The sequence below is a fragment of the Lepisosteus oculatus genome, chromosome 6 (assembly GCF_040954835.1).
Source record: "Lepisosteus oculatus isolate fLepOcu1 chromosome 6, fLepOcu1.hap2, whole genome shotgun sequence".
In the NCBI taxonomy this organism is placed as follows: domain Eukaryota; kingdom Metazoa; phylum Chordata; class Actinopteri; order Semionotiformes; family Lepisosteidae; genus Lepisosteus; species Lepisosteus oculatus.
The window spans coordinates 41,343,831-41,365,499 of NC_090701.1; the positions used below are offsets into that span (position 1 = coordinate 41,343,831).

General features: G+C 47.7%; 2 protein-coding genes across 6 annotated transcripts; one reads left to right on the top strand and one right to left on the bottom strand.

Moving 5' to 3' along the window:
• The first annotated feature begins 6,547 nt into the window (after positions 1-6,547).
• Positions 6,548-10,883, top strand: tmem17 (transmembrane protein 17). The gene is made up of 5 exons (XM_069191284.1): positions 6,548-6,764; positions 7,284-7,387; positions 7,608-7,721; positions 9,007-9,150; positions 10,436-10,883. Exons 1-5 carry the CDS (start codon positions 6,656-6,658, stop codon positions 10,532-10,534), a joined length of 570 nt encoding a protein of 189 aa, XP_069047385.1. The 5' UTR covers positions 6,548-6,655; the 3' UTR covers positions 10,535-10,883.
• Positions 10,884-12,212: 1,329 nt separating this feature from the next.
• LOC102686147 (zinc finger protein 3-like) lies at positions 12,213-21,667 on the bottom strand. 5 transcript variants are annotated; one of them, XM_006634132.3, is made up of 5 exons: positions 21,480-21,667; positions 19,585-19,922; positions 16,844-17,019; positions 16,252-16,342; positions 12,213-14,965 (listed from the first exon to the last, which is right to left on the bottom strand). In XM_006634132.3, exons 2-5 carry the CDS (start codon positions 19,790-19,792, stop codon positions 13,593-13,595), a joined length of 1,848 nt encoding a protein of 615 aa, XP_006634195.2. In that variant the 5' UTR covers positions 19,793-19,922; positions 21,480-21,667; the 3' UTR covers positions 12,213-13,592. The 5 variants fall into 5 exon arrangements, with proteins under 5 accessions (XP_006634195.2, XP_015209523.2, XP_015209524.2 ...); XM_015354037.2 differs by having other exon boundaries at positions 12,213-14,968; XM_015354038.2 differs by lacking the exon at positions 21,480-21,667 and adding an exon at positions 20,635-21,473 and having other exon boundaries at positions 12,213-14,968.
• Positions 21,668-21,669: the final 2 nt, after the last annotated feature.

The following is a 21,669-nucleotide window of genomic DNA, read 5'->3' on the forward strand; positions in this document are numbered from 1 at the left end:
GTGTGTGGACAGTACAATGTGGTTGGGATGTACAGTACAGTCAGTGTACAGTGTAGGATGGGTGAACAGTACAGGCTGTGTACAGTGTGTGGACAGTACAGTGGACCGGGTGTACAGTACAGGCAGTGTACAGATTGTGGACAGTAATTTGGGCTGGGTGTACAGTACAGTCGGTGTACATTGTGTGTGCAGTAAAGTGGGCTGGGTGCACAGCACAGTCAGTGTACAGTGTGTGTGGGCTGGGTGTACAGTGTGTCGACAGTACAGTGTGGGCCGGCTGTACAGTACAGGCAGTGTGCAGTGTGTGTACAGTACAGTACACTGGGTGTACAATACATTATTCACTGTACAGTACACTGATTACACCATACTGTACAATGACTACACTGTACTGTACACCCAGAATGAGATGGTCAGTGTACTGTACAGTGTAGATCTATTTTACAGTACTGTGTGTAGCAGTTTATCAAAATGCAGAGCTTTTTTCCTGAAATACCGTGGAAATGGAGGGTGAAATTGTTAAATCCTCAATAAAATCCTTAGCCCAACACCCACACATGGGCTTAGAAACTTGTCTCCATCTTCCACTCCCTCCTTCATTTGTAAAATGAAGGTGTTTTGCAGGAGGCATTTCTCTCCAATTTCCCACCTTTTCCCACTATAATTCCTGCCCTTTACTCTTCATCCCCAATTCCTGGAGAAAGATGTCTCACTGTGTTCTATGTTCAATGTGATTATTGTTTTTTCAGGGAAAAGAAAGAGTATTACATGATATTGCATACAATAATGAATACATGTGAACAATCATCGTGGCAGGAAAGTCTTGGTACCTAAACAAACCGTGTAAATCAATCATATAAAAACAGGAAGGAATCAGTAGAAAAAAGGAAACCAGAAATCTGGAAGAGAAAAGCAAAGGAAACGGAGAAAAGGAAGTTAAAAAGGGTAGTGAAAGGACAGAAGAGGGACGCCACAGTCTTCAAGGTCTTTCATGTGTCTGGGTCGAGCTGCAAGCTCTTGAAGAAGTTTAAAGGGGCTGCCCGGCAGAATTAAATTTCACAGTTGAGCCACAGAGGGAAAACCTAATTGTTTCAAAGGTGAGGAAGTACATCACATCCCTTACCCAGGGAGTGAAGGTGGATGCAACCGGGTATTGCCAATGGAGCAAAATCAACCAGACTGGTGAGATACAGCTTGCCAAGGGTGTAGTGAGGCAATATTCCTGCAGAGTCCAGTGATGCTACACATTATTAATAATAACAACATCACTTTATTAACCCCGATTCTCACTTTTAAATGCACTTTCACATAGTTCCACCTCTGTTTTACTGTTCACTAAGAAGACGTGAGAAAATAAAGAATCTTTTCAAGCTTTTTAAACTTTTCAAAGTGAGGTATGTGATACATTAGCTACTTTAATTTTTCTCCTGAAAGACCAGAGAGGGGTATGTAAAGGCCAGTTCCTCTGTAATCCTTTGCTGACTTTCTCCTAGGAAGTTGTTAGTGTAATAATCCACCAGTATCTCATAATACTGCAGTCAGGTCCAACTGAGGTGGAGGTGCCAATTTTTAAAAAGCACTGGTGGATTATGTAACATTAGTGTTAGTGTTAAAGTGTGTTTCTTCAGTAATCTTGGAGTCTCATGGAAAATTTCCAACTTGACCAAGTGGATTGTGTATATTCTATGTGAACTCATCTCCTGTCTATAATAAACTGTGCTAATGCTGTTTGTATATATTCTAATACATTTGTATACATTCTAAGCAATCTCATTATTCATCTCATTAAAACGGTGCTGTCTGTAAATATTCTGTTACTTTTAGGTAAGCAGTTATAGTCTTCTTCAGTAAACATCCGTGCATTTCTTTATTAGTACATTTGGTGATTTTGTATTCCTCAATTGCTTTTTTGCCACAAGGATTGATTTGTTGAATTTGGGATTAGACTTCCTATTCCTGGCTATTTCTCAGAAGGTCTTTTTGTCTGCTTCATACAGTAGTTTCTACCCTCTCAATTGGTGCGGTTAGTGTGTCTGGACTGTATTAACTCCTCTCTCTCAGTGCAGTGTTTATGTCCTGTAGTGTCCAGTCAGTGTGTCTGGACTGTATTAACCCCTCTCTCTCAGTGCAGTGTTAATGTACTGGAGTGTCCAGTCAGTGTGTCTGGACTGTATTAACCCCTCTCTCTCAGTGCAGTGTTAATGTCCTGTAGTGTTCAATCAGTGTGTCTGGACTGTATTAACCCCTCTCTCTCAGTGCAGTGTTAATGTACTGGAGTGTCCAGTCAGTGTGTCTGGACTGTATTAACCCCTCTCTCTCAGTGCAGTGTTAATGTCCTGTAGTGTCCAGTCAGTGTGTCTGGACTGTATTAACCCCTCTCTCTCAGTGCAGTGTTAATGTCCTGTAGTGTCCAGTCAGTCTGTCTGGACTGTATTAACTCCTCTCTCTCAGTGCAGTGTTCATGTCCTGTAGTGTTCAGTCAGTGTGTCTGTACTGCATTAACCCCTCTCTCTCAGTGCAGTGCTAATGTACTGTAGTGTTCAGTCAATCAGTATGTCTGACAGAGTCTAGTGTACGGATGTTATCCAGCTGGTGGCTGCTTTGTGCCCTACTGGGAACTTGATCAAATTTCACAATAAGCCTCTTTTTTAATTCCTCGTTCCCACACCGACGATTCGACTCACTCGTGACACGCAGTCCCTCGCTCCTCATTTCCCATCACCCCCTCTCCGTCTCAGCGCTGTCCTGTTTTCTCTCTCCCCCTCGCTCCGCCCCGAGCGGTGGGGGATGATGTGTGCAGATCCCTTGCAGCCAGCGGCCCGGAGTCGTCACTGAGGAGAAAGAGAGGGGGCGTGGGCCTGTGTGTTGTGTAGGAAATGCGCGAGCTCTCCTGCCTTGAGATTTCCCACCTGCAGCCTCTGGCAACCAGCCGGTGAGAGCAGGGAGATGGAAGAGAAAAGAGAATTTTGCAGCAGACGCGCTGTGTTTTTAGTGATGCAGAGACGTCATCCATTTGCAGCCTGAAAATCCTGCTGCTCTGAGCTTGTCCCTGCAGGTCCAAATCCTGCACTTTAAAAAAAAAATCAACCTACTGGTTTTTAAAGCAGAAGAGACTTGGGCTTCTCTCAGCAATGCAATCCCTGAAACTGTTCCGGCACTGTCCCACCCAACCCAGCTCATGATACTGTTGAGGTTACAAGATAAGGCATTTCCTCTCAACAGGAAATCCGAGCAATGAGTTGTTCTTTTAATTAAACTTGTTTTGTTTCCCCTTAGAAGAATGGCAACATAGTAGGCTGTATTGATTTGCCCTTCTGGAAAATGGATAAAAACCAAGGTCAAAGGTCAAAGTTCAAAAGTTTGTTGGCCTTACATATTTTATATATATAGCTGTAAATCTTATACAAAATAGATCCATTTTACAGATTATTTGCAGTGTTGTAATACAATATTTTGCACGTACTGTCCAGAAAAATCTATTGTAGTACAATACTGCACAGTAGTAAGGTATTTTGTAATACTATAGAGCAGTTCCCTCCCTCTCTCTTATCACGTTATCACTTACTCCTTAACACGAGGAGTTTCCTCTGTAATGGGGTAATATCTTTTTTGCCTATGGGTTTGCCCTGTTTTCACTGTGCTTTACTTTACTAGAATATGCTAAAATCCTCAGCTGTTAAATGTTAACGTTATAGGTTTAGAAATGGAGTTCACAAGTTCCAGATTCGTATTACCAGCTTCTCTTTTCCAATAACATCACAACTCCCTCCCACTCCATTAGCTGCTCCAGATGTGCACAGCTGTAGAGAATTAACTAACATCGGAAGCACAAAACATCTGTGCGGATACCCACCCACCTTTTCAGAGCCTACTGTGTGTGCATTACGGTATGGTTCTCTGTTTTCTCCTCTCTCTCCAGCTGTCTCCTATCCTGTTGTGTGTGTTAATAAAGGACGTTATCTCGTCTCGCTCTGTCTTCTGTCCTGTTATATTACTGAGAGATTCTCTATTATCTCCTGTCTCACTGTGTCTCCTGTTCTGGTTTTTGTACTACTGAATGATTCACTGTTGTCTCCTTGCTCTCTAATTGTGTCTTCTGTCCTGTTGCTTTGCTGAGAGATGTTCTCTGTCTCACTGTGTCTTCCATCCTGTGTGACTATTCCAGCAAAAAGAGCCTCTGTAAAGACGGATCTGAAATGAATGAATACACTGTAAGAGAGAAGCAAATTGGTCAGATTATTAGCTGATTTGGCAAAACTCTGCATTTTGTTCCAGTTTCAGATACTGTATATAATGCATCAGATAACACATTATATCTGTGTATTTGAAAGTGTTCTTACTTGTTTCTCAGCAAGGGGGATGTTATTTATCCCTCTAGAGTTGTCAGCAACTCGTAAGGATTCTGGATCATACTGTCTCAGTGGGGGACCATGGACCACGGGCAGTGACGTCTGACCACTAATGCTGAAACTATTTTGACGTTGCACAGCACGCACGGTTGCATCAGATGTCTGTGTGGGTTTGAAATGAAGCAGTGGGCGGATGGGGCTGCATTAAAAGCCAACGAGAGAGGCAGCCCCAGACTGTCTGATGCCATGATATTTTCAGATCTCACGGCTGCTCAGCCCAGTGGCAGGAAATGAAGGTTTTGGGTGGCGTGACCCCAGTGCAGGATGAAGGTACAGGACATTCTCGTTAGTCACCTCTCTCTGGCACTGGGTTCATTTCCTGTGTCTGTATTTAGACTCTTTCCTCTTGACCATGGGCTCAAGGAGGCTGACGTACAGATCTGGCAGGAGTTTAAACATTCACAGAAGCGTGTGTGCCTTCATACATCCAGTGATCACACAAAGCGGTTCTTTTCCTTTGGAACTGGAAATCACTGATCTACTTGGTAGATGAGGGCGCCAGGCAGGGGTTCCCCCAAAGCGTGCTCCGTCAGGGCTCCCCTCTTCTTCAGCCAAGCGAAGGTACTGGACAGCTGACCGGCAGAGCTCCCTTAGTGCTGCCAACTCCCAGGACTCCCAGCCAAGTTGCATGGGCTGTAGACCCATATCCCGGCTGATCTCAAGGTCACCCAACCCCAGCTGTTCTCCTGCAGTGGTGCGCCGCCCTGCTGGCAGTCCTGCGCCACAGCTGGCTGACGATATCAGCCTGATGGCAACCAGCGATTCCAGGACTTAAAGGGCACAGCTGAGTGAAACCACTGGGGATCCCCCTTCAGCCCAGCCCCGCAGTTATTTTAAAGCAACCCTGAATCCAAACTTTTGTCTCGAGTGTGTGTGTGTGTCTTGTGATGGACTGGTGTCCTGTCCACAGTGTACCCTGCCTTATGCCCATTGCTTGCTGGGATAGAATTCCAACTCCCCCGGGATAAAGTGATTAGAAAACTTAAGCATGGATGAGTTGCAGATGTTGCCACTTTCCCTATCTTTTTTTTTGTTTACCCAAGCAACAGCAGCTTTAACTGAAATGTAGAGCTTTTACAATTTGCCCCTGGACTGACCAACTAGAACCATTTGGTTAAACAATGCATAGTGCTGTTCTGCTCTCTTTAAAACACAAAACAAAACTCCTTGAACAAACTGAGTACATGATAACATACAATAGTTATTGTGCAATTTACACCCTGCTGTCATTTATAGATACAAAATAGGGAACAAAATACAAACTTACTAACTGCTGGTGATGCCTGTGTATCACAGAAATTTGCCTTTAGCACAATTAAAGACAAAATGACATGGTTTGTGGCACTTGCATGTTATTTGAAGGGGATTCTGATTTAGTGGCCTTCAGTCATCACGGTAGGTTACCCAAAGATGATACTGTAGTTTCATACCATCGGCTTCTCAGCCAAGCATTGACACCAACTGTTCTCATAATATGAAGCGCTAGTATTGCAACAAGACATCGTCTAAATTAAAAACATATTTTTCGTCATTTCTTTCTGTGTTATAGCAAGTATTTTACTACACGACACTCACGCTGTGCTCCGGTGGAGATGAACTTAGCCCCATCTCTTCCAGACTGTACCTGTACGATGATGTCCTTACATGCCGTACTGGTGGGCAGTAGAGCATTTTGTATTTCTCCGCCTCAACAGTAACTTTTACGTCGTCCATCTTCGACGTGAATCTCGAGCTAATCTTTTCACTGCAAACAGACGATGTGAGACGCGGTTTGACACTTTATTGATTGCTTGGTTCATGGCCTCATCGCCTGTCTTTGATGACAAAGCGGCTCACACTACTGGCATTTGGGCTAGTCGACACCTCTATAAAAAAATTGGGGGGGAAACAGTTTTTTGGACAGGATATCGATATGTTACAATGAAGACCTAAATATCCAGATTGTATTGAATTGTTCATTTACGTGTTTAAAGCTCCATTTACGCACACAGTGAAGACTAATGCCTCCCAACGGTCATGTCGCACTTGCAGCTGTGAATTGCTCATGTGTGCTCTGATTGGCTGTCGGAGCGTCAGTTGTCTAGGCAACCTGAGGTTTGCGGCGCTTCCTTTTGTCTGAACCGGAAGGAAACTGTCGCGCCATGTAGGCCATTCTGGCTCCAGAGAGCCTTTAGAGGCAGGCGTCTCGCCTTACCGGGGGTTAGAGCCGAAATGACTTTCCTTTCCCAACCCTAGCTGAAAGAAAGATGTCTCTACCGGAGCCTGTGCGAAGGCGCCTGGAAGACTTGTCTCGCACGGTTTTTACCGACCAGAACCGAACTCGGCCCCTGTATGAGGAGCATTTCGCTTCTGTCAGTAAGTCTTCAAGATATTTAATTGTCAACTTACATTTAATAGAGGCGGCTCATGGAGTATGACGTACTGTGCCGTACGGTTTACCCGTGTTTTGTTTTCTGGCTGTTCTACAGAATTTGTGAAAAGACTGAGAGGGAATATTTATAATAAGTGTGTCTGGACTGTATTAACCCCTCTCTCTCAGTGCAGTGTTAATGTCCTGTAGTGTCCAGTCAGTGTGTCTGGACTGTATTAACCCCTCTCTCTCAGTGCAGTGTTAATGTACTGTAGTGTCCAGTCAGTGTGTCTGGACTGTATTAACCCCTCTCTCTCAGTGCAGTGTTAATGTCCTGTAGTGTCCAGTCAGTGTGTCTGGACTGTATTAACCCCTCTCTCTCAGTGCGGTGTTAATGTCCTGTAGTGTCCAGTCAGTGTGCCTGGACTGTATTAACCCCTCTCTCTTGGTGCAGTGTCAATGTTTTGTAGTGCCCAGTCAGACTGTGCGTCTTTATGATTAAAACCTTGCCCTCTCTCTTGCAGACAGTGAGGTGGTGTCTAGTCTTCCTCTCCAGATGTCCCTGTTCTTCAATCTGTGGTTTTTCCCCCTCTGGTGGGTGTGTGAGGTTGTCATGCTACAGCTCAAGGTAAACTTATAAGCCTTCGTGTCTGTTGTTCTGTACCTCTTTCTGTCTCTCTCTGTGTTTGGGTTTCTGTCTTTCTTTATTCTTTGTGCCTGAAAAAACAAACATGTCCTTCACTCTGCTTCCTTCTTTTACCTGTACTGTGTTAGCGTCCTAGACTGTGTAGATATTTGGTGTTTGAACTGGGTTAATGGCTCCCTTGTTCTGTCTCTTTCTCTCTCAGTATCCAGTGCTCACTGATTACTACAAGTTCATTCTCATCACCATCCTCATTTTAATGACTGTGATAGAAGCCATCAGACTTTACCTGGGCTACACTGGGAACCTGCAGGAAAAGGTACCGTCTGTGTCTCTGTCTGTTTTTGAACAGTCTTCACTCACCAGGGGCTGTGGTGAATAGCCAACCTTGAAACAGGGACAAGAGTAAAAGTACAGGTGAACAGTCATGTTAAACCAGGGGGCCATGGTGAAAGTACAGGTGAGTCATGTTTCACTGTTCTCTTACTGTAGTGTTTGCACTCACCCCCATCATAATGAAGTGCTTTGAAAAACTACTTATTCCACACATTAAAGCCAGCATTCCAAAAACACTGACGCTCCAGTCGCACACAACTAGACTCCAAAATAGCTCTTCCCCAGAGCCGTCAAGCTGGTGATGCCCCCACTCCCTCCCATCACACTATGATCTCTCCTCACTTCTTCCTGTACCCACAATGACTGTACTCCTACACCACTACATACACGACAACTGAATGTAAGCCAAAGCTGTACTTAAAACTGTAGTAGTTTACTAGTTGTAACTTATTAATCACCGTATTATTTTTGCACTGTTCCCCGGATTACTTTTGCACTGTTTTTGTCCAGTTGTGTATTTTTCTCTGTTTGGGTATTTTCACAGTTTTTGATTACACTGTTATTGTTATTGTGTTACTGTCTGTTGTCTTGTCTTCTGTTCTATTTATATACTGCACCTGAGAGACTTATGAGAAACTATTTTCACTATACTATGCACCCGTGTTAGTATAAATACAAATGAAGTTGAATTGAATTGTGTGTTGGAATTACAGCAGGATAGTCCTGTTACCAACAAGCTAAACTCACATTAAAAGATGAAGATAGTTGTAAAAGTATGATGTAGTAGACACTAAAATGGACAGTGTTACAACTGTAGAAGCATAAATTTCATGAACTACGGACTGATAGACAAAATTTACAGTAGCACAGATATTACACTAGCAGACTCAAGTCAAAAAATCTGTTGCAAAATTACCAAAATGTACAATACAAAAAGCACCTTGTTTTGGAGTGACACATTATTGCACAGGTACAGGCCAAGTGTTAGAGAATTTCATGGGTGTGCAGTTTTATATGAAGCAGCACCATGGGGTCACTGAGCTGCAGTCTCTGAAAGCCTGTTGTGTGAACTCTGTCTCCCCCTGGTGGCAGGTCCTTGAACTGGCTGGATTCTGGCTGCTCAGCCTGTTGTGTAAACCTCTGTCTCCCCATGAACTGGCCAGGTTCCAGCTGCTAAGCCTGTTGTGTGAACCTCTGTCTCCCCCTGAACTGGCCGGGTTCTGGCTGCTCAGCCTGTTGTGAGAACCTCTGTCTCCCCCTGGTGGCAGGTCCCTGAACTGGCCGGGTTCTGGCTGCTCAGCCTGTTGCTGCAGCTCCCTTTGATCCTGTTCCAGCTGTTCAACGAAGCCATCCTGATCCAGCCGCTGGAGCGGGGCGTCCACATCGTGCTGGCCCTCTTCCTGCTGACCCAGGTGAGAGCCTGCCTCCGTCCCGGCACCGGAATCCGGAAGATGAATCCTCTCTGGCCGAGCCCAGGGCCCTTGCCCCCCGCGGCTCTGCAGCAGCTGTCCGTTTCTCTTGCGGGTTAAGGCTCTATTTCCGGTCGGAACGCCAGTCTGTCCTTGGCCCGGGCGATCTCGTTTGCATTGCAAGCTCCAGTTGGTGCTCTGCATAAAACTGCAGTCTCTGTACCCTTGAAGGGCGAGCTGGTTCTGTTTGAACAACAGTATGTCCATATCGGTACAGTCCAAGCTAATGCATTTCATTCATCAGAATAAGACCCATTTCTCTAGCAGCCAGTTAGTTTACAGTGGAGGGATTTTGCTAAAAAAAAAGGGGGTATTTAAAGCAAAATTCGTACATCAGGAACCAAAAATGTCTAGCAGTTACCTTATTCAACAGGACAGTTAAAAGACTGAGAAGAATGGTTTAATTGAAGGCATGTGATATTTCAAAGTAGCCTCTGTAAATTCACAGCCCGCATAACTCATATACAGGAAGAAAGGTACTTGCCTTTTCGATGACTTCCCTTCAGGTTTTATTCCGGTCAACGTAGACAGAATATAACATCAATTGACTGATGAGAGTCTAAATATTTAATTTTGTGGATTTTCTTGAAATTATTTGATGCTAAGAAATGTCCTAGGGTGTTCATTTCCAAACTCAAGGCTACGCCCTTCCTGTGTGCTCCATTCCAGAGTTTTGATATAACCAGCTCCTTCATTTCTATACTGATCCTGTATTGACCCTGCTGAGTATCAGGTAATTAAGAAGCCACTTGTCGCAAACTGGAAGGCCTGCAGACTGGGTTGAATTAGGAACAGATCCTCGATTAGATGGATCCTTCCAGTAAAGCCACATGGGATACGTGCTGCCAGCAGGAGGCAGCAGTGAGGAGCAGTGATTAGGGTGCCGGACTCGTTCATGGAAAGCTGTGGGTTCGAATGACAGGTGAGATGCTGCTGTTGTAACTTCAGGGCAAGATACTTCACCAGAGCCAGTAAAACAAATTCCCAGCTGTATAAACGGGTGCAAATATCCGTCGCCTTGGGTAAAAGTGGCAGATCAGTAAATAATTCAATGGCTAATGAGCAGTAGCTCTGACACATGAACGCTTGCCAGCCATCCACTCTTCCAGGGAGGGAACCCAAGCTTCTCGATAAAGCACAGCTCAGAGTACATGGACTGGCTGTAGTTTTCAGTCAGAATGCCATGGCGTCTGTAAACCCCGTCTCTCTTTCTCGTTTGCTCGCTCAGGCTCTCACTGGGTTGACTGCTCTCCGCTCGATGGTCCGACACACTGAGAACCGCTTTCACCTGAGACAGTTCAGCGGCCTGCAGGAACTCGGGACCTGACATCCTGGAGCGAAAGAGCACCTCCAGTTTTGAGTGACTGGCAATCTGATGAGGACTGATGTTCTGTCTGGCATCATGATTCACCTGCCGGTTGACTGGCAGACACACAGGCCTGTGACATATGGGCAGACATTCAGAATGACTGACAGCGGTACTTCAACAGATGGAATAACAGATCATATGTATATATTTTTATTTTTACTGATACGCTGAAACCCAACTGAAAAAAATTGTAAATTGTAAAAAGTATTGTGTGTAAATGTGTGTACCAATAAAACCAGGATCTTCTTGATTAAAAAAAAAAACCCACTCATTTTGCTTTTTGAACAAGTAAAATGGCCTTTCTTCATCTCCTCTCCCTCTCACTGCCTCTGCTATCCTGTTTTGTGTTTATAACCGAGAGACTCCGTAATCTCCTCTCGTTTTGATTATCTTGTTTGTGTCGGATGAAATGTAACTTGAGATCTTGGAATGGGAATTTTGCGCGTGAAGTTGCCTGTAACTTTTACTCTTTGTTTTAATCCCAGTATTTTTACTCATCTTTCCCGGTCCAGATAATCAGTTTCCTCTTTAATAGGCTGTAGTTACTGTTTTACCGGGGAAATGTGTATTTAAAGGTACACGGCCTGATTATGACATTTGGGAGCTTAAATTTGATTAATCCCCTAATGTAAAGGATTAAAGTGGAATCTTTCTCAGAATCTACACGCCATAAACCTGATTTAGCAAGAAACTCAGAGTTGTGCCGCTTTTACTAGTAAAAAGATAGTAAAATTTCATTGCTCTACTGAGAATTTTGTGTGTCTGTAAGTTTTAGTCACTGTCTAGGGTGCAAAGTGGACATTTTTAATGTATACATCTACGTACAGCACAAAGTGGGAAAGTAGGACCAACAGTGTCCTGTTTCCTTCTGTACAAATAGTTTTTAAACCACTTCTTATTTTCCAGCTGTTCAAAGAAAATAACGGGTTTAATAGCGTGGTTTGCAGCACAATGGCACAGCTTTTTATGGTAAAGAGGGCACATCAGGCTGCCATCACACCTAGAAAAGGCAGAGACAGCCTTCTGTGCAGGGGTGCAGAGAGAAAAGTGTATCCAGGGACTGCACTGCAGAAAGAGGAACGATGCATTAAACATTAAACACACCATGAATCTGGGGAAACTCACTTTTAAAAATAAGGACCCTGGAGAAATGAAACTGAAAAAAAAAATTAAAGGGAAAACCCAGAAAGGCAAAACGTGTACATAAACATTAAGCATTTTAAGCATAACCTTAGGAGATTCTGGGAAATCAAAAAGAAAAGGATCAGAATGTCATCAGTCATCAACAACAAATGTGACAGCCAACACAGAATTAAGCACACATGTGAAAGCAAGTATTATGAAACATACCAGAAACGAAAGACACTCACCTGCCTCATGATGGGGTTCAAGCAGTGGCCCTACTAAAAACTCGCACCTGAGTGCATGAAACTTAAACAACGACAACAGAGACCTCTTCCCAGCAAGACACACCTGAGCACAACTAGAACAATAAAATTTACATAAATAACCAAGTCACAAGAAATATACAGTCACACTGTCGACATGTTGATAGCCACTGGTCTGTACAGTCCCCTTCCACCTAAACAAATGCAAAACACGTGAAAAGAAAAAAAAAACAGTTGAAGCGTCTTAGTATCATTAAAGTGACATTTATTTACGCAATGTGGGTGACAACAACATAGGAAAGCAAGTAAGAATCATCATCAGTTAAATCTACAGTACAAAGGCACAGATCACACTCATTTAATCATGATGTCTTTGATATTTTACCTTAGACACACACTTCCCACACTGGAAATCCTGATGCCTAGGGGTTCTGGGGTAGCAGTGATTATACAGATGAATTGCAGCAAGGGTATAAAGTGTTTTTAAAAGAAACCCCCAAATCACCAGCTGTGTGTTTTAATGTCTCTACTTACAACTCTGAACCCTGTGACCGCACACAGGGGAGAGTGAGGAAGGGCGGTCAGACTGCTCTGATTGGCCTGTCTTCCTGTCACAGGAAGCTCCACCCCACACCGGAGGATGAACACTGATTGGAGGAGAGCTGTCCCGCTCACTGCCAGCACTGTACACCTGCAATCACTCAGGAGGCCACAGGGGAGGTAGGGAGGCTATATCACCCAGAGAGACCGAACCAAATAATCCCACCCTACCATCAATGGTAGGCCAACAGTGGATTTCCAGTCACAGCCATCTAGAGACATGACCCAGGCTTGAACGCACAATTATAGAGCTCAGAACAATCAGCACGGCTTCTGTCCCTGGTGGTCCTTCCCATCCTCACCTGCCTTCGCTACAGCCCTGTTCCTGGCTAGCCCCCTCACTGCTCCTTGTACTCTGCCTCAGGCCGCCAGCCCCTCTGCCTGCACCGTGTCTTGCCCGACCCCTGGGACTCTACACTGGATCCGGTCTTCAGTGGGAGCACTGTGGGGCCCGTTCCCCGGCACAGCGCCCTGACGGCGGAGGAGACCGACTTGAGAGAGCAGACCGCCCAGATGATGCACGCCCTGTCCTGTCTGGCTCCAGGTGCAGACAGACCAGATTCTCCCTGATCCAGTCCTGACGTTGTGTTGGGTTTGGCAACCTGTAAAGAAGTAACAGAAAGCCTCCTCGACTCACAAAGCCTTGCGAGAATTTATCCATACACACCCTGGGGACCTCCCAGCTATGTGTGGGGTCTGGCACAAGAGGCTGCAAAGAGTTTTCACAAGGGTGTCGCCTCTAAGAAGTATGAAATGCCAAAACGAGCCGAGAGCCGACGTTAACTTGTGTCCTGTGACCTGTGACCTGTGCTCTTGCTCCATCTCAACAGGTTTGACAGATCTGATCAGCACAGCGCTGTGATTCCCACAGGCGTGAGGGCAGCGGTTTGTTCGCCAGGTGTGTATGGGGTTAGGCCACGCAGCTCCATGCTGAGGCTTCAATTGGAATAAACTGGACCAGAGAACGGGGGCTCCACCTGTACAGTCACCAGGAAAATAGGAACTGCCGATACGGACCAGATGGGGCCCTACGGTCTCTCTTCGGTGTGAGTAATCAAGTGCCTCTTGAGGTCGCTGGTCTGAATGAAACTCTTCTTGCAGATGGTGCAGCAGTAGGGCCTCTTTCCCGTGTGCGTGCTCTGGTGCCTCTTCAGGTTGACTAGTTTGCTGAAGCTCTTCCCGCACTGGCCGCAGCAGTGCGGCCGCTCGCCCGTGTGAATCTGGTGGTGCGCTTTGAGGTTGCACGACTGCCGGAAGCTCTTCCCGCACTGCGAGCAGGTGTAGGGTCTCTCCCCGGTGTGGATGAGCTGGTGCGTCTTGAGGTGGCCCAGCTGGTTGAAGGTCTTCCCGCACTCGGAGCAGCAGTACGGCCTCTCTCCGGTGTGGATGCGCTGGTGGATCTTCAGGTCGCCCGCCAGGCTGAAGCTCTTCCCGCACTGGGCGCAGCGGTAGGGCCTCTCTCCCGTGTGGATGCGCTCGTGGGATTTGAGATGCCCCGAGTAGCTGAAGCTCTTCCCGCACAAGGTGCAGCAGTACGGTTTCTCTCCTGTGTGGGTCCGCTGGTGCATTTTGAGAGACCAGGCGGTGCTTAAAACTATGCTGCAGTGGGCACAGCGATACCCCCCAGTGTTTGCACTGGACGCTGCGGAGCTCTCAATGGCCAGCGTTGGGGCAATAGAGCAGGACGGTCCGGTCAGCTCCTGTCCGTGCTGTACCGATCGGCTCTCATCCACGCCTCTCTCCGGGGGCGTTTCCCCCAGCTCCTGGCAGGAGATCTCCCTTTCCCTCTGCTCCGCAGGCTGTCCACCGTGTTCCCAGTCCCCCGGGAATCGGACCAGCCGCTCGACCCCTTCGCTACGCCGCTCCTCTTTAACGGGGGCCGGATCCGAGCTGTGAGATTCCAGGTGCGCCCTGCCAGGTCGTTCGTAGGGTCCCAGCGGTTTGCCATCCGGGCCCTCCACTTGGGCGCGGATGGGCTCCAGCTCGATGTGTTGCTCTGCGGCCTGATGGGGCTGGAGCTCGGCACCCTGCTCTGTAATCCTCAGGACAGTCACGTCTCTGTCGCTCTGTGTTTCCATGATGACGGGCTCCAGTTGGCCAGCTGTCCACGTACCGCAATCGCGTCCGACACTGCTGGGCTTCTCCGCGTGGAGCTTGGATCCCAGCAGGCTACACTGCAGCGTGACGCAGTCGGGCCAGGAAGCCATCACCTGCACAGAGTCGCGTCCCCTAGGCCCGTCTACGCTTAGCCTACATCTTGGCCACCTGGCAAGCTCTTTCTCACCCCCTGCGGGTGCGGGCTCTGTCTCTTGCCTCATGCCAGAGCCCCACCTCTCCCTGGGGCACTGCTGCTCAGCAGGGCTCTGTTCTCCAGAGTCGGGGAGCACGCTGACCTCTGAACCTGCTACAGACCAGAGAACAAGGTGTAAGAATGACTCCCATAATGAAATGCTAAAGCTACTTAATTTCGGAACTGATTTATTTGTTCCTGTCTGATATACGAGAGTGGATGTGTCCGTTCTTGTATGATTGGTGTGAGTGATTCTATCTGCACCTGTCTGATCTGTGTGTCTGTACCTGTCTGATCTGTGCGAGTGTGTCTGTCTGTTCCTGTCTGATCTAAGTGTGTCTGTCCATTCCTGTCTAATCTTTGTGTGTGTTTGTCTGTACTTGTTTGATCCGTGTGAGTGTGTCTATCTCTTCCTGTCTGATAGGTGTGAGTTGGTCTGAAAACCATTCATGTGTAATCTGTGAATGGATATTGAGGATCTGTGTGCCTGTCTATCTTGGTTGTCTGCTTGTGCGATCTATGTGCGAGACCAGACTTTTCGACTGACTAAAGAGAGGTGATCTGTGCTGGGTGTGTCTCAGAAGTGTATACTCTGCTGTGTATAGCACAACAAAAATTCTTCAGTTCCTTTGTACACCATATAGCACAGATAGCAATGAAACGGTGTAACCGACAAACACATGCAATAGCTATGTGACAGATTATACCGTTTAATTAATGAAATTACGTTTACTTCCACCACACTCCTGTCATGCAGTTGATTAAACATGACACTCACGCTGTACACCCGCAGAGATTAACTGGGCCGTATCTTTTCCAGACCATATCTGTATGGTGATGTTCTTACATGATTTGCCGCTGAGTGGAAGAGCAAGATGTGTTTCTCCACCTCAACATAAATTTTACGTCGTTCAACCTTGATGTGATTCTTGAACTAAACAAGATGCAGTTTGACACCTCACTGAGTACCTGGTCCATGATCTTGTCACGTGTCTTTAATGACAAAGATGGCTCAGGGAATCTAGTGGCATTTGGGCTAGTCAGCACCCTTAAAAACATCCTGTCTTTCATGGTGGTAGCAGGCTGTTGGGACACAATAGTGGGATGATGATGATAATGAACACCTTTAATGGCACTATAAATCTAATGTATTTTTACTCTCCACTTAATGTAAAAATAGACTTGAAACGTAAAACAAAAATGAACAGAAAGCGGGGCCACACTTTCTTCCAAAAAAACCCACCAAACCGAATAAAATAACGAATACGCAAATCGTGAGTGCAAGGAGAATTTCTGCCAAGGACAGCGGAGTACATTCTGGGGCACCCTACTCAATGAGAGTCTGTTTCCCTGGATGTAAACACGTTGTTATTTTCAGCGGTTCGTGCTTGACACACCTGTGGCTAATTCTCTCTTCAGACAGCCGCTGCCCGAGTCCTCTCCAGGCCTCTCCTGTTTGACAAGAAGCGATTCCTCCATGTCTTCGTACTATAAAAGACAAGAGGAGATTTCTGAGCAACACTACACTACATGGTTCTAGATATGCACTGCAGTTACCACTGGTAGTCCACACCTGTACAGGAGTAGAGGTGAGCTATCGGAATATAGTGCTGTGCAGAGCACTGTTTCTTACAGTGCTGCCTACAGCTGTGGTTCCCAACCCTGGTACAATGTCTCTATGGGTATTGACTTCAACAACATGGCTAAGCAGCTTGTTTCACACTCCCACCACCCTTTGTGTAAAGACTTGCCTCTTATCCTAACTGGACAATGTCATCCTGCTATGTCTTGAAAGAAGCCAGAGTATTGGCTTCAACAACACGGGTAAGCAGCTTGTTCCACACTCTAACCACCCTTTGTGTATCACCATGCCTCCTGTTCCTCGGTTTATTAGTTTAGGAAGTGTTTAAGAACTCAACCAGTGTCATTTTAAACCTTGGCAGAAAACATTATACAGCTGAAGACCCAGATCAAATTCATACTACTGACCTCCTCTTTAATCACAACAGATTCCAGGTCAGTGTCCTCCTCTGTGAGGTGGACAGGATACCGATCATCAGTTCCCACTGGTATGCCCTTAGACATCAGCTCTCCGAATGTCCACAGACCCCGTTCCTTGTCAAAGAGGCTCTCTGTGACTGCAGGAGCTCTGTCCTCCTCAGCTCCTGCGAGAGAGAAATTGCAGACAGTTCTGAGCACAGCTGCAGAGGAGTAATGCCAGTACTGGAACCAGGCCTGACACAGTGAGCGGGTCAGAGAAGTGACATCACGATCTGGACTCCTGGACAGTGGAGACCTTTGTTGGTCTTTTGATGGTGACCGCTGTCTAGGGAGTGGTGCTGTGTCTGACTCCACTCTGTGGGACACTGCGATCCAGTCCCAGCAGGGACAGAGCAGAGCTGCACGTGTTACGCCATAATGTGTTTTACTGATACAGTGCCACTCACACTGTGGGCATGTCTGACACAGTGCCACTCCCACCCTGGGTCTGATAGAGTGTCACTCCAACTACTCACACTGTGAGCATGTCTGACACAATCGCACTCCCATTGCAGGCATGTCCGATAATAGTGTCACCCCCAGTGTGGGCGTGTCTGATATGGTGTCTCAAACAGACTCTGTGGGTGTGTCTGATACAGTGTCTCACACAGACTCTGTGGGCGTGTCTGATACAGTGTCTCACGCAGTCTCTGTAGGTGTGTCTGATACAGTGTCTCACACAGTCTCTGTGGGTGTGTCTGATACAGTGTCTCACACAGACTCTGTGGGCGTGTCTGATACAGTGTCTCACACAGACTCTGTGGGCGTGTCTGATACAGTGTCTCACACAGACTCTGTAGGCGTGTCTGATACAGTGTCTCACACAGTCTCTGTGGGTGTGTCTGATACAGTGTCTCACACAGACTCTGTAGGCGTGTCTGATACAGTGTCTCACACAGACTCTGTAGGCGTGTCTGATACAGTGTCTCACACAGACTCTGTAGGCGTGTCTGATACAGTGTCTCACACAGACTCTGTGGGCGTGTCTGATACAGTGTCTCACACAGACTCTGTGGGCGTGTCTGATACAGTGTCTCACACAGTCTCTGTAGGCGTGTCTGATACAGTGTCTCACACAGTCTCTGTGGGTGTGTCTGATACAGTGTCTCACACAGTCTCTGTGGGCGGGTCTGATACAGTGTCTCACACAGACTCTGTAGGCGTGTCTGATACAGTGTCTCACGCAGACTCTGTGGGCGTGTCTGACACAGTGTCTCACGCAGACTCTGTGGGCGTGTCTGACAGTGTCTCACACAGACTCTGTGGGCGTGTCTGATACAGTGTCTCACGCAGACTCTGTGGGCGGGTCTGATACAGTGTCTCACACAGACTCTGTGGGCGTGTCTGACACAGTGTCTCACATAGACTCTGTGGGCGTGTCTGATACAGTGTCTCACGCAGACTCTGTGGGCGTGTCTGATACAGTGTCTCACACAGACTCTGTGGGCGTGTCTGATACAGTGTCTCACACAGACTCTGTGGGCGGGTCTGATACAGTGTCTCACAAAGACTCTGTGGGCGTGTCTGATACAGTGTCTCACACAGACTCTGTGGGCGGGTCTGATACAGTGTCTCACACAGACTCTGTAGGCGTGTCTGATACAGTGTCTCACACAGACTCTGTGGGCGGGTCTGATACAGTGTCTCACACAGACTCTGTAGGCGTGTCTGATACAGTGTCTCACACAGACTCTGTGGGCGTGTCTGATACAGTGTCTCACACAGACTCTGTGGGCGGGTCTGATACAGTGTCTCACACAGACTCTGTAGGCGTGTCTGATACAGTGTCTCACACAGACTCTGTGGGCGTGTCTGATACAGTGTCTCACACAGACTCTGTGGGCGGGTCTGATACAGTGTCTCACAAAGACTCTGTGGGCGTGTCTGATACAGTGTCTCACACAGACTCTGTGGGCGTGTCTGATACAGTGTCTCACATAGACTCTGTGGGCGAGTCTGATACAGTGTCTCACACAGACTCTGTGGGCGTGTCTGATACAGTGTCTCACACAGACTCTGTGGGCGGGTCTGATACAGTGTCTCACAAAGACTCTGTGGGCGGGTCTGATACAGTGTCTCACACAGTCTCTGTGGGTGTGTCTGATACAGTGTCTCACACAGACTCTGTGGGCGTGTCTGATACAGTGTCTCACACAGACTCTGTGGGTGTGTCTGATACAGTGTCTCACACAGACTCTGTGGGTGTGTCTGATACAGTGTCTCACACAGACTCTGTGGGCGTGTCTGATACAGTGCAACTCCCATTCTGGGAGTGTCTGACATAGTGTCACTCCCATTGTGGGCGTGTCTGATACAGTGTCACTCAATCATGGCCGTGTCTGACATAGCGTCACTCCCTTTATGGGCGTGTCTGATACAGTGTCACTCACCCAGCTCCGTGTGTTAAAACCGTTGAGAACCGAAGCCTGTCTCATCTTTAGAAACAGTGCCTCGTACCACAGAGCTCAAACTAGGGGATCCGGGGGGATCTCTCAGAGGGGTCTCTCCAAGGCTGACTGGCGCCACACCCACACGCCCGAACCCACGACACCCTGAGCCTCACACAGTACTTCCGCCTTTCCGAGCTCCCACCGTCTGCTGGGGAAGACATGCTTTTCTGGCTGGGGGCTCGAGTTTTTTTATAACCCCCCTCTCAGCTCAGAAACAAGGGCCTGAGCTTGTGCACTGACCTGCCGGTGCCTGGACCCCCACGGAGCGTGCCCCCCCACCCGCGGCCCGCCGCCGCAGGCGCCGCCGCAGGGCCTCGTTCTCCCGCCTGGCCCGGGCCAGCTCCAGCCGCGCCGCCGCCATGCTGCCCTCGAAGAGCTCCGAGACCTCGCACACCGCCGCCCGGAACAGCGCCTCCATGACGGAGGCCAGCTGGCTGCGGAAGGGCATCCCGGCTCTCGGAGATCGGAGATCCGGGTCTCGGCCCAGCCCCCGCCGGGTCTCCCCTCTCTACAGCAGGGCGTCCATGTGAGAGGGGCACAGTCTGGAAAGCGCCGGACCTGGACTTCGGGGCAGCGGCCTGGGAGGGAGAGGTCAGAGGGAAGAGTTACTGCCCTGTCTGTGCCACGCACCCTCGTATCCCCCTGCAGCTCCCAGCAGGCAGCCCCCTGGAGCTCAGCAGGAGGGAGCCCGGTCAGTACCTGGAGGGGAGACTCCTGGGAAAGCCAAGGCTGCTGCTGGAAGAGGTGTTAAGAGGGACCAGTAGGGGGCGCTCACCCTGCAGTCTGTGTGGGTCCTAATGCCCCAGTACAGTGACGGGGTCACTTTACTGTAAAAAGGCGGTGTCCTTCGGGTGATACGTAAAGCTAAGGTACTCAATGACCCCCATCCAGCTGTGTGATGAAAGCAGCCTGGGTATCAGTTTCAACAACATGGTTGGACAGCTTGTTCCACACCCCCACCACCCTTTGTGCAAAGAAGTGATTCCTGTTTTTTTTTCTGTATGAAATCATTTATCTCCTCTGCAATTTCACTTTTCAATAATGCAAAAGAAGTACGTATTTTACTGTATTATGTACTTCTAATATATGTTCCTCAAATACTGTTTAGCAGGACCTCTTGGTTGGTGAAGGCTTGTTATGCTGCACTCGGTCGCAAAATAAATAAATGATAGGGCGTAATTAAATAAAGTGTGAAAACATAACTGTTCTCGGTTTTCAACGTGCTTCTCGCGTTTACAGAAATCACTATTGGAACAACGAATCTGAATGATACTAACAGTAGTTATTCACCATTTCAGGCATGCTACATATTCTCAATGTGGTGGTCCATCCTTCCCAGTCCCGGTAAGGACTGCACCTGCGTCATCGCGGGCACGGTGATGCTAAACTGCATCTGCGGACAGCCTCGTCACGGCTCAAACGTGTCCAGTCATCCCAGAAGAGATACCGCCGCCGTGTTAGTCTGCAAGCATCCCATTATCTCAGTGAACAAAATTAATGAATGGCGATGTCCAGTCAATCCCGGTGTGTTCTACTCTATACGAACACGATGAGCTGACTGCCTCTTCTAACCGCAGTATGAATAGTTAACGGGAACCACCCTAGGCTTCATATTTGAAAGGCACACACTGCCATTCCATATGTACTACCTTCAGGTTATTTTTCACCTTCGTAATCCCACGATGTTGTACTCATTTTGTATATTCATTGACCGTGGGTGTTGCCCATGACGAAAGGGGTTTACACCGAGAATTCGTACAAGTTCTCCTTTCTTGCCTTTTCGCTCAGTTCCGGCTTTATGCATCCTCCAAACGCCACCCTTTTTGTCAGAAACATGAAGTAACGAGATACTCATTTTGTACACTGCCCCGACACGTAGGCTTCATGTGGCGCACCTAGGGTTGCGTGCTGGACGGTTGTACACAGTGAAGGTTTCTATACCGTCTGTAGCAGCGTATCATATATACGTGGATTTAAGACGCACGACGTGATACATTAAGCGTAAACAATCACAGTATAAAGAGACAAAACGTTCACGGTTCACTGAACGACCTGTGACAAGCACGCTAGGAATTGAGACCGCATCGAAGTGCAAAAACGATCCATCGTGATGGGCGATTTACAGCAAGGCTTACGCAAGGGTTACGCAGCTCACGGACAAAACTCTGCCCCGCAGCGGGTCTGGCTGTCCCAGGCGGTGACTCCCCAGGCTGTCACACGTACTCCCCGCCAGCAGGCAACATGAACAGCAGCTGACGAACAAAGCTAGGAAGCGGACAGGAGTCCACGGTTGGGCCCCTACGGCAGCCTTGTTTGGACAAGCAG